We start from the raw sequence: 12,471 nt of genomic DNA, 5'->3' as shown, positions 1-12,471 counted from the left end.
AGTCTTATATGCTGGACTAGCCATCCCTGGTGGTCTAGTGGTTCAGAATTGGTGCTGTCACCTCCATGCCTCGGTTTGTTACCTGGTCAGGGAACCACACCACCCCCCATCTGTTGTCATACTGTGGCAGCTGCATGTTGCTGTGATGCTGAAAGCTATGCCACCGGTATTTCAAATACCAGCAGGGTCACCCATGGTGGACAGATTTCAGCGGAGCTTCCAGATCAAGAAAGACTAGGAAGAAGGAACTAGCCAACCACTTCCACAAAAATTGGCCATGAAAACCCTATGAATAGCAGTGGAGCATTGTCTGATACACCGGAAGATGAGAGGATGGTGCAAAAAGATTGGCTCTACTCTGCTGTACACAGGGTTGCTAAGGAGTCGGAATTGACTCCATGGTACTAACAAAAACATATACTGGACTAGGCTATGAACCATCACAATGCCGTTTTCCGAGGTGAAAAGGGGGTTTGAAAAGAAAATAGCGTGTAGCTTGTTGGAATTTATAACGACACTTGAGTTTCTGATCATTGCACAAAAACGTACCCACCACTCTTGGTGTCAAGAGGAAGCCTGGATGGTACAATGTTATGTGAGTTGTGAAAACAGAGAGACGATAACTGATTTTTCTAGGCACAAGAAGATGCATCAGATATAAGCCACAGTGGAGGGGTAGAGGAAAGGTTCTGGTTTTATCTGAAAAAATAAATCAGAGAGAAGTTTCTGTTGGACCTAATGATCTTGGAAAGTATCCAAGAAAGAAACTAAGCATCCAGCATCTAAACTGAAGCACACAGGTGCTATGAAAATACACCCTTGTAGAATCCGTTTCTGCTTTGTCAGTAAGTCCTTGTCTGACTTTGGGCACGTCAATTACCACTTGGATTTTAGTTTCCCAGAGGGCTGGACTAGAGTAGGCTTCCTGCCAGCTAAAGATGCTGTGACTCTCCCAGCATTGTTGAGGTGCAGTTTCATTGAGGAGAGCATGGTAATTGCTCTAAGGTCTTGTTTATCCTTCAGTTGTGTGGGCTCTTGGAAGAGAATGATACGAAAGATAAAAAAGTCATTTTTTGGCTATTAATTTAATTTTTGGAAAAGCAAAATAGGAAATTATGCTCCCTAGGGCTAAGGAAAGTTACTGAGATGCTTTTCCACCTACTTTGATCCCAAATATATCAATGAGAAAGATGGGGAAATTGGTGAGAAAATTTTAGGGCCTAATTTGCCAGAAACTGAGCTCATTTATTTTCATTTGTTTGAAATGGGAACAGAGTGTACAGTCACTGAGACTTGACCAGGTAGTTTGCAAAAAATGTTTGAAAAAGTACATCCATGTAAAAAGAATGTCTAGAATGATTCAACCACTATTATTATCTTTTATAAATGAGTCATGGCAGTGTTTGCCTTTCTCCTCTTTGCTTTTCACTTTTCCATAACGGCACAGATTCTTGTGGGTTTCTTTTTTTTTCTTTCCCCTTTGGGTATGTACCAAATTTTACTGCATTCAAAGATTGTTACTAATGAAATGAAAAATCTATGTTGAATTTGGTTACCATGCTGCTTTTGGAATGAGTGTTTTGTTTATGGCTCTCATCCTGATTTTTTTTTAAATTGGGTATATGTCCAATGACAATGTGTTGGGATGAGGAAAAAATCAAGATTGGAGAGACACAGACAGACTGTGTCCTTTCAGAGAGGCTTTTTGAAAGGCCAGAATTGGAATGAAGTGAACCAGTTAAACAAGTTTTTTCAGCAGTGTCAACTTTCCTTACTGGGTGATTTAAGATATTAGTTATTCTAGAAAAAACTTGGTTTTATATAAGGAATCCCATCTACTTACCACCTTAACCCTTTAGAGAAGGAGATGATAAAATATGATTCTTAATATAACTGGGCACTTTTATATAGAAGGAGCAAAATGTAAGCACATTTTATATGAGTGGTGATTATGGAAAGTTTCTATTGTAGCATTATGGCTTTTTCATTGGAATTAGAGAAAACTTTTTGGTATCACTAATACAAAAAAAAAAAAGATAATCCAAGGACTATCTCTAAAGATGAGTCCTGATATAAGTGTGCACATGTGTGTATTTACTGATTTCTGATGTAAGGGACATGAAAGCTAACCTGATTCATTTGTTTTTAGGGGCTCTTGGCTTTGGGCCTCAGTGCAAGTCCATTGGAAAAGGCAGCTGCAACAATCTAGTGGTCACCAGCAGTCCCATGATGGTTCAGCGACTGGGACCCATTTCACCTCCAGCAAGCCAGGTCTCTACAGCATGCAACCAGATCAGTCCTAGCTTACAGAGGGCAATGAATGCAGCCAACCTGAATATACCTCCTTCAGATACCAGGTCTCAAGTTACTTTTTTTTTCCCCCTTCTTATGGTATAATCACACCCCGTGAGTGTTTTCCCTTCCCCTCCGTAACACATGTGCACACACAACACAAACACACACACAACACATACATACTCATTCAAGCAACTCTTTCAATTTGAACTTTATAGGAGAATGTGTATAAAAACTAAGTATATGCCGTAATATCATCTTAATTGGGAAGAATAGTTTACTGCCTGCTGTCTTGCAGTATGAGTGAAATGAATGCCCAGTTTGAGATTTTGGGGCCTCAGTGATAAAAGCCCAGTGTGTAAATCTGTCAATTCCTGGTGAAGCAGGATCATCCTAAAAAATTGGGATGTTCCATGCACGTCTATCTTACCTGCTCATTTTTCAGTGTATATGTTGCAGTGTCCCCAGGCTGCCTTACAATCTGTTTTATCTGTCCATCCACCCACCCATCCACCCATCTACACAAGTATCTATTAAGTACCTACTGTCTGCATAATACAATAGCTGAAGTTTAGGGAGATGGTAGAAAAAGTAAAGTTAGAAATCATGAATTTACAGACTTGACGATGTGTCTTGGAAAACATACTTTCATGTATGAGTTACATAAAATTTCAACACAAGTCTGATTAGGTGATGGAATCAGTAGGTCTGATAAATGCTGTGTATCTATCTCCATGGGAGAGCATTGAATAGGAAAGGGAAATCACTCCCTCAGACAAATTTTTATATTTCTCAAGGTTGATATTATAGGGAACATAAAATCAAAATACTGTACAATGTGTAAGTTCTGTTTCTCTGTTTGAAATGAATTATTTCATCTTCTGTAAGTAGTCGTCTTAGAGAAACGCAGTTCAAAGTTTCTGCCTCTTAGTCCTGGCTCTGCTGTAACTGTGATTTTGCAAAGGAATTTGACTCTCTGGACCTCTGCTTCCTCTTCTTTGGGGGCTGGAATTTGCTGAGATGCCTTGCATTTCAGGGATCCGGTTTCTTTCTCTCCTTCCTCCTCCTCTTCCTCCTATCCCTCCTTCCCCCTCTTGTATCTCTGCACCATCCTCCTACCTGCTATTTGAGACTGAAATCATAGTTCCTAGGTCATTTTTTATGCCAATTTTTTCCTGAGATTGAAACTTGTTTTTCAACTCAGATTTTTTGTGATGGGAAGCTGCTGCTGTCATTTTCCCATTGATGATTATGCCTTGAGGGACTCCTCAGACTTGCTGAGTGTTGCCTGTAAAATTAACTGTACTCGTGGAGTGTCATTGGGAAGCCTTCAGCTTCTTGTCTGTGGCAAGTCCAGCCCACGCCTTGAAGGCAGAGAGTCATAATTAATGGAGAAACTGATGGGAGGCAGGGCACAGGATGTTCCAGCCATGTATCTAATGCAGTTCCTTTCACGAGTCATCCAGGGAAGGGTCATTATCTCAGTGTTTTCTGGCATTTTTGATTCTTTAGCATAATTCTATATACTTAAAAGACAACATCTTAAAGATTCATTGCCATATGTTTTTGACTGTGTACTCTGTGAGTCCTTCTATGGAAATCATTCTTTGCAGGATGAGCAAAGAAACAGGAGTTGGGAAGTGGCTTGGTGAAGTATGGAACTTACTTTTAGCAATGTGGAAAGGTTGCATTTATTTGTGATCCTTAAACTGGTTTGCGTGTTCCAACAGAGGAGAGAAAGGATAGGAGGCAACAGTTCAACTTGAAGGCATTTTGCCATCTAGAGATGAAGAGAAGATAGAGAGAGAATCAGCTTTGTGTTTTATTCATTGGGGGCGTGTGGGGCGTGGGGAATGGAGCATGAACTGTTCAGTCTGAGTGATGGTCGCCCTAAAGAAAGCTGTAAAAGTTATTATTTTTTCCTGATTTTCTGTGTAATTCTTACTCATTGTAGAAAATGTAGAAAAGCACCAGGCAGTAAGTGATAGTCATCCTGAATTCTACCACTCATAGGCAATCATGGGTGGAATGTTGATATCCATCTTTCTGGCTATATGCAAACACATACATCATAAGTGTAGGTTTTCCTTTCTACCAAACTGATATGTAATAATCTACATAGTATTATAATTACTTTTTTCAATTAAGGTACACACTTTCTCTTGTAATAAAAAATACTGCAGCATCATATAATGACTTCTTCCTGCCTAAGATTCCATTTTATTATACTTATTTATTTATTTATTTATTTATTTATTTAAGATTGGCCCTGAGCTAAGATCCATTGCCAATCTTTTTTTTTCTTCCTCTTCTCCCCAAAGTCCCCCTTATATAGCTGTATATTTATAGTTGTAGATCCTTCTAGTCCTGCTATGTGGGACGCCGCTTCAACATGGCTTGATAAGCAGTGCTAGGTCTGTGCCCAGGATCTGAACTGGTGAAACTCCAGGCCACTGAAGCAGAGCATGCAAAGTTAACCACTCAGCCATGGGGCCAGGCCCCCAAGATTCCATTTTATCAAAAAAGTATATAAATAAAATTATAATTTTTTCTTGGTCTTTTATCACTGGGCATTTAGTTGTTTCTCTTTATTTCAATATTATAAGTATTACTTTATTCAATCAATTCTGTAAATCTGTTGTTGCACATCTCTACTTATTAGAAATAAATTCTTATAGCAGTAAAATTTGCTGAGTTATAGGAAGTGCACAGTTTGAGGCTTTTGATATGTGTTCTCAGATTGCCCTGCAGAAAAGGCCTAATCATTTATAAACTTTATGTTTCCCTATATTTTATCAAATACTAGATATTGTTATTTTTATAACTCTGCCAATTTGATGTACAAATTATTTTATCTTAATTTTCATTTTCTTAATTATTGATAATATTGAATAGTTTTCATAGATTTATTGACTGTTTGCATTTCTTCTTTTGACCTCCTTTGAGTATTTTTCCTCTAGAGTGCTCATCTTAGAAAAAAGCACTCTTTCTAAGCTTTTTTGGGTTTTGTTTAATCCAATGATGAGAGTCATGCCCAACTGCTATATATTTGCCTTTATTAATTTCCCAACCATTTCTGACTAGCCTCACTAAATGGTAAATGCAAACTATACCTTTCCATCTTTAAGATCCAGGAGCCATTCTTGATTTAGGCACTGCCAAAACTCTGTAATGCAGAGGCCATTGTATATATTTCCCCTACAATGACAAAGCTGAAGTGCTGAAATAACCTCATATAGTGGCTTCATATCCCTATCTAGTAAAAGTTGAATGGGCAGTAGAAGAGATTGGATGCTACTTTGCATGGGCTTTGTATATGTTTAGCTTTTCCAGTGCTTTCACAGACATTGTGATTCTATATTTTATGGACTGAATATTCATAAACTACCTGCAAGTATTATCCTTGTTTTATAGATGATGGACCCAAGATGCAGCAAGTCTAAATGCTTTGCCTAGTGTCATTTAGCTTGTCAGTTACGAAGTTCAACTATCAATCTAATAATGTCATTCCAGATCCAAAAAGGCACCACATTTTTTTTCTCCTAAACCAGAAATTCTTGGAGGTGATTTCTGGGGATAGAATTTCCTAGGGTTTCATTTTGAGTTGGACCGTATCCACAAAGGTCAGAGGAGGCCAAGGGGCTGAGAATGGACACTGGGCTCTATGTAAGTTCTAACATTTTACAACGCCATCCTGTCTTCAGATGCAGTGCTAGTTCTTTTGGGAATTTTTCCAGGCACATAGACAAGAACTTCCAGATAGACTGCGACTAGTCTTTGCCGTAACACATAATACACACACACATGCACATACACACACGTATGTATACGGATTCTTTCTCTTGAGCATCATTTTGAGGAATTTCATGTGACCTGAAAGTTAATATTTCTTTTGAGTTTGACATTAAACTAAGCAATTCAGTTTTGTCGTCATGCCTCTTATGGCCCTGTGAGAGTTAGTGAGCTCTTGCTTCACCAGCCACCCTAAACTACTATACTGATAGTTTCTGAGTTTTTCATATTGCTTTTATCTTGTTTGAGCTATATATCTCTTTCCTTTCACATATAGCTCCAAATTAACCAGTCACCAGAAATACTATCCTTAGGATCAGATGAGCATATGGAAATGGAGATTGCTCTCAGTGTGGTGATAGAACCACAGCTCTTTGTCACTTCCTTTCCCATAGGCCTGGTGTGGGTAGCAGCAGGGATTATAGGCAAGAGTCCTTTGGAATCTTTCACAGTCATTCAGTATATTGTTGCATAAGAAGAACAGAAGATGTGGGTTCTGATCATAGCTTGTGTGACTTTAAGCCTGTCATACTGGGTCTTTTAATCAAGCAGAGCATTATGGACCACATGTCGGGGTATGATATGGGGACAACAACAGGATGTATGTGATCCAGTTAGGTGACTGCCTATTAAATCCTGCTTCATTTGTACTTCTATAAGGACTTTAGTCCCCCACCCCACCTTTTTGGTGTCACTGGGAAGAATTTCACAGAACCTCAGTTTTATTCTTATAAAATAGAAGTTATTAAAAAATCCAATTTACTTACAGGTTGTATCAAATGAGATCGTATATAGGGAAAATGCTTTGTAAGCTATTAATGATGGTTAGTTGTCATTATATTGATTGATTATTCACCTTCTTAATCAACAATTTTTGAAAAGTTATCATATATCTAATATTCTCTAGTTGGGTACTGGGGGAGATTAAAATGATCCTTTCTATTGAATGGCTTTGAATTTTACTGAGGAAGATAACACCCACAGATGTCTGAAGTTAGCTATGTTTAAGGCGCAGTACAGACAATATATAACTTCTTTGGAAAGAGGACTCTTACTGAGAGCTAGTGTATTTGGAGGAGGTTTCGTGGATTAGAACTTTGAAAGATTAAAAGATCTGGGTAATCGCGCAGGAGGGAGGAGGGCCAGTAGGTAAAGGCCATTTGTTCCAAGTTTTGTTCTGATTAGGTGTTGGACATAGAGAGTTCTCTGTTCATATTATTACCTTACTGAATAGAATATAGGATTTGTTTTCTGAAAAATGTATCATAACTGTCTTAGAAAACTGAGATGTCCAAGGAGTTAAGGAGTGTGCTTGCATGGGGTCACGCTCAAGTTTAAACTGATCCATGCTTAGGTGTAATTTGAGAAAAATAGGAAACATCTCTCAACTATGGAACAAATGAACATGTCTTACTATAGGCTGCCCTCAAACCAAATAATGTAATTTCAAATGCAAAGTATATACAGGTGGGTAAAATACTTTCTGCCTGCTATTCACTGCTTAAAAATCGGAAATGCTCCAGTATGACGGTGACCAGGCAAATGTACCATTTGAGAATGTTCTATAAACTCTTTCAACCTCAAGGTGTAAAGCAAAGTCAGTTGTCTTTGCCTCATACATGATACGACTACTGATTTGGCTTGGGTCAGAAAGCAATTCTTGAATCTCCCTGGGGAAGGGACTCAAAAGGTCTTTGACATCTAATCACCAGGAGCCTTCAGCTGAGCTCTGCAGGGAGAGCTGCATGCTGCGGGTGTGCTTGGAAAAGAATTGGAAGTGTCCATGGGGAATTAAGAAACAGATGGTTCAGAAACCACTTTGGGGCTAGCATAAGGACTTCAGCCCGTATATAAGGATGTGGACCAAGAAATAAATCCATGTCAAGGGCAACTAGATTTAAATTCCTGCTGTGTTTGTCATTGGTAAACATTACTTCACTCGATGGGAACATCACATCAATAATGGTGTTATCTATCACCTTATACTGTGCATTTTGGAGCCAAGACGTTTTCTTGCTAATATCTCATGCTTGTAGGAAATAGTGTTCCTGGCTTCCTTTTTGTAAAAAGCAGTAGAGGAACAGGTGGGATGAAAATGCTTCTCTTTTCCCTCAGTTCCTTCGCAACAGGTTGCTGTATAACAGCTGGAAGTCGTAAATGGGTTCATTCTGGGAAGATAGACATTCTATATGATATTTTGCTTTGATTAATTTTTCATCAGAAAAAAGATATCTGTAGAAAACCAATGCAGGTACATATAAATAAGCCAGGTTTTTTTTTGATATATACCATGTCTGAGTCAGGAAATACAGTGAGGTGTGTCTAGCTTCTTGGTGACAAATTTTCTATCCAAGGGACACAGCTTTTCTTTTCAATGATTTTTAAGGCAATGGTGCTATAGTAAAGCAAAATGAATTTTAAAGTGGCCAGACTACGTTACAAACCATTTTGATATGCAGGTAAATATTGTGATACGTGAGGTATGTTTTCTCAAGGGTTAGAAGAACAGGAGAGGAATTGTTACAAAGTCAACTACTGAAAGCCAATGATCTGCTCTTGGCCCACAGCTGCTTTGATTTAAGGACAAGAGCTCCTGAAAAATTCTAGACTAGTGAGGGTGATTAAACCCTGCACAGCCCAAATGCATAATTCCAAATATGACTTGAGTGCAGACTGTCACTCCTTTAAATTATAGCTGTAGTTTGTATATTTTTTCATTTTCTGCGATGGTTTGATGTTGTGACTGAGTATTGATAGTGTAAATTGCTATGTTTTAAAGAAATCTTTAAAATTCCTTAATATCAGTGAAACAAATTTGTGAAATTATTATGAGGTTCCCTGGATGACCCTTTGACTTTGAGGATTTACTTTTTTTCGAATCAAGCATGGGTTTATGTTTTACCTCACCAATTGGTTTTACTTGAAGGCTAGGACTCTGTTTAGACTTATACTTCCTGCAATGCCTATTTGTAGCATGCTGAACACAGTAGGTGCTTAATAAATACTTGCTTATTTGGTTTGCTTTGGCAGGGATCAGTAATTACTCCAAGGTCTCTATTTCCCCTACATTAAAAAAGATATTTAAAAATAAAGCAAGGACTATTTATTATCATTAAAGTATTAAGATTATTTATAACAATAGATCTTTTGTTTTATTATTCCAGTGAGCATTAGCCTTTATTGTTCTTCTTGGTAAAATGTTATTTACCTGGGACTAAAAGCCTTGGATTTTATCTTAGCCAAAGAATGTGTGTTTAGCCTAGAATGTAATTAGGGGAAATACTTAAGGGATTGTCACTGCAATGTTCTTTTAGCTCTTAAGCAATCCATATCCTGCTAAAATGTTTGTCTTTTCTTTTTTTTCCCCCATTCTGGCTGCTGTTCCAGGTCCCTTATTTCGCGTGAGTCTTTGGCGTCCACGACTTTGAGTCTGACAGAAAGTCAGTCGGCCTTGAGCGTGAAACAAGAGTGGTCTCATGGCTACAGGACTCTCCCTTCGCTCTCCTCCAACCATGGCTCTCAGAATGGCGTTGATCTAGGGGATCTCCTTAGCCTTCCTGCCGGGACAGCCATGTCCAGCAACAGTGTCTCTAACTCATTGCCATCCTACCTTTTTGGCATGGAAAATAGCCACTCTCCTTACCCTAGTCCCCGGCACTCTTCGGCCAGGTCCCACTCAGCCCGCTCCAAGAAGAGAGCGCTGTCCTTGTCTCCGTTGTCCGATGGCATTGGGATAGACTTCAATACCATCATCCGCACCTCGCCCACGTCCTTGGTTGCCTACATCAACGGGTCGAGGGCTTCCCCTGCCAACATGTCCCCCCAGCCTGAGGTCTATGGGCATTTCCTGGGGGTGCGCGGCAGCTGCATTCCCCAGCCGTGCTCGGTGCAAAGCAGCCAGAAGGGTGTGCGAGTGCCCAGCGGCGGCCTGGCGCTCCCGGCATACGGTGAGGATGGCGCCCTGGAGTACGAGCGCATGCAGCAGCTGGAGCACGGTGCCCTCCAGCCCGGCGTGGTTAACAACATGGTGGTGCAGCATGGCCTGCCGGGCCCCGACGGCCAGCCAGCCAGCCTGCTGAAGACGGAGCGCCTGGATGATTTCCCAGGCAGCGCCCTGAATCTGCCCCCTGCGCCCCCTCTGCCTCCTCTACCACCACCGCCCCAAGGTCCCCCGCCCCCCTACCATGCCCACCCGCACCTGCACCACCAAGAGCTCGTCCCCCACGCCCAGCCGCTGGCCCTGTCCCAGGCGGCCCTGGAGGAGGACGGAGAGCTGGACGACGCCGTCGGGGGCAAGCACTGCTGTCGCTGGATCGACTGCAGCGCCTTGTATGACCAGCAGGAGGAGCTTGTGCGGCACATAGAGAAGGTGCACATAGACCAGCGCAAAGGCGAAGACTTCACTTGCTTCTGGGCCGGTTGTCCTCGAAGGTACAAGCCGTTCAACGCCCGCTATAAACTGCTGATCCACATGAGAGTCCACTCCGGAGAGAAGCCCAACAAGTGTACGGTGAGTTTTCCGAAGCCCACGAGAGTTCATTGAAAGTGCCTGTGTCTTCCAAACTTGGCCTACAAGTCAGGGGACGTTTTCTTCTTTTATGGCATTTGGATGCCTGGGAGCCTGGGTATTCATGAGCTTTGACACCTCTTCATCCTGGAGACGGGGAAGGTCTCTTTATTAGCGGCTGGGATATCTCTCCACTTCCAGATTATTTTCTGCAAATGTACATGATCCATCACATCAGGGGAGGTTAATCTGCCACACTGTTCAAAATCTTGGAAAATAGATCCCTGCCAGGCACCAACTTGAAGTTGCTGAAATGTGCAGGGCAGAGGAACACACACCACACCACCAGCAAGCTTTAACTTTTCCAAAGCAAATATTCAATGATTCTTTTCTTCCCTCCAATAACTGAGCCAGTATTGGGGTTGGGGGAGGGGTGGTTCTCATATTTGGAAAGGAACTCACACTTAGCAACTTGGCTAGTAAAAATGTTGCTGCATGCACCCACATGCCTGCACATTGCACCCAACGGGTTGTGAGACTAGTTAATGATTTATAGCCAGCATAGAAACATCCAGGGATACTACAGCAGCAGAATCTCACAGGATCTCACCAAATTTTAAGGAGAAAGAATTTCGTAGAAAGATACAAAGAGAGAGAAGCAAGAGGAGAATGTGCCTTTGGTGTTGAAGGAAGTGTTCATGGTGTCTCCTTCTCCCTGGCTTTCCCTTCACAACATAGATCCTGGAACTCTCTCTGTTTCTTGGCAAAATTTACTATTTTTGAATAATATGACTCTTAAATGATTTCACAATCATTTTACACCTAACAGAAACCCTCAGGGTTTACAAATAGGACATCACCCTTGGGATCACAGGGCAGCTTTGCACAATCTCAGACAGCTCACTTAACTCTTGGAAAAAGAAGAGCATGTGTTTTATATTAGTTTAGATGGACAGAAATATTTCTTTTAGAGTTAAAATCTGAGAATTGTAGGTACTCCCTGGATATTGAATATGCTACAGGTCACGAAATGTGTGAAATACATAAATCATTTTGAAAAGAAACTTATTTAGATGGTGGTCCCCCAGCCAGAGTCCCTTCTTTTTCTAGTATGTCTTGATGATAAAGAATCTGGACCATGTTTATGTTGGATTTTTAGATTGGCAAAGTTGTCTGATTCATGTAAAAGCAAACGAAACAGATGATAGCTGTAATGCAAGTATTAGAAGCACTTTTTCACCGTCCAGTAGGTATTTTTGAGAGAGTTTTAAGAATTTCTGGCAGAATGAAATTGCATTTCTTGTCGTTACATTATGCCCCATGTTGTGATTTTTCTGAAGGAAAACCTGAAGCTGATACATTGTGAGAATGCCATGTTATATGAGTGAAAAGAATAATTACATTCTAGGCGGCAAAACCTTACTCTGTCGGTAGGGTTCTGCATTAAAAATGCCAGAAAGAGACAAGCAATTGAAGGCAATTCCATTTACTCTGTTTGGAACACACTGGCCTATTGCAGGCAGTAAAGACATTCAGTCTCTGAAGGAAAACAGTCCAACCTTTTAGTTCTGACTAATCCTGGCTGAAAATAGTTTGCTGGATTTGGCTTTACTGAAATAAACATAAAGGCTTGAATTATCCCAAAAAATATTTTTTGCATTGCAAAATTCGTTTTTGTGCAATAGGATTTCCCCATTTTCCCACTGTTCCAGACTTTGCAAAGGCATATAACTATAAAGTTGACTTTTGCTAAAGTGCATGATGACTATTAAAAGCAGAAATACTTCAGTGGAAGAATAAGCTGAGAGGTGAATGTTTGCAGGCCTCTGCACTGCTTTTCATTGTATCTTTCAGGATGGGTATGGCATGTGATTTCT

General features: G+C 40.5%; 1 protein-coding gene across 3 annotated transcripts in view; it reads left to right on the top strand.

Annotated features, from left to right (window-relative positions):
- The window catches only part of GLIS3 (GLIS family zinc finger 3), a 446,998-nt gene that overhangs the window by 143,944 nt on the left and 290,583 nt on the right, over nt 1-12,471 (top strand). For all 3 annotated transcript variants that reach the window (XM_008543931.2, XM_008543923.2, XM_070589983.1), the window contains 2 exons: nt 2,150-2,357; nt 9,475-10,597. In XM_008543931.2, the coding sequence (XP_008542153.1) occupies nt 2,227-2,357; nt 9,475-10,597 (1,254 nt within the window). In that variant the 5' untranslated portion in view covers nt 2,150-2,226. The remainder of the gene's footprint in view (nt 1-2,149; nt 2,358-9,474; nt 10,598-12,471) is intronic.

The sequence above is a fragment of the Equus przewalskii genome, chromosome 22, assembly GCF_037783145.1.
Source record: "Equus przewalskii isolate Varuska chromosome 22, EquPr2, whole genome shotgun sequence".
NCBI lineage: Eukaryota > Metazoa > Chordata > Mammalia > Perissodactyla > Equidae > Equus > Equus przewalskii.
The sequence above is the reverse complement of the archived record's forward strand: the minus strand, read 5'-3'. Positions and strand labels throughout refer to the sequence as shown.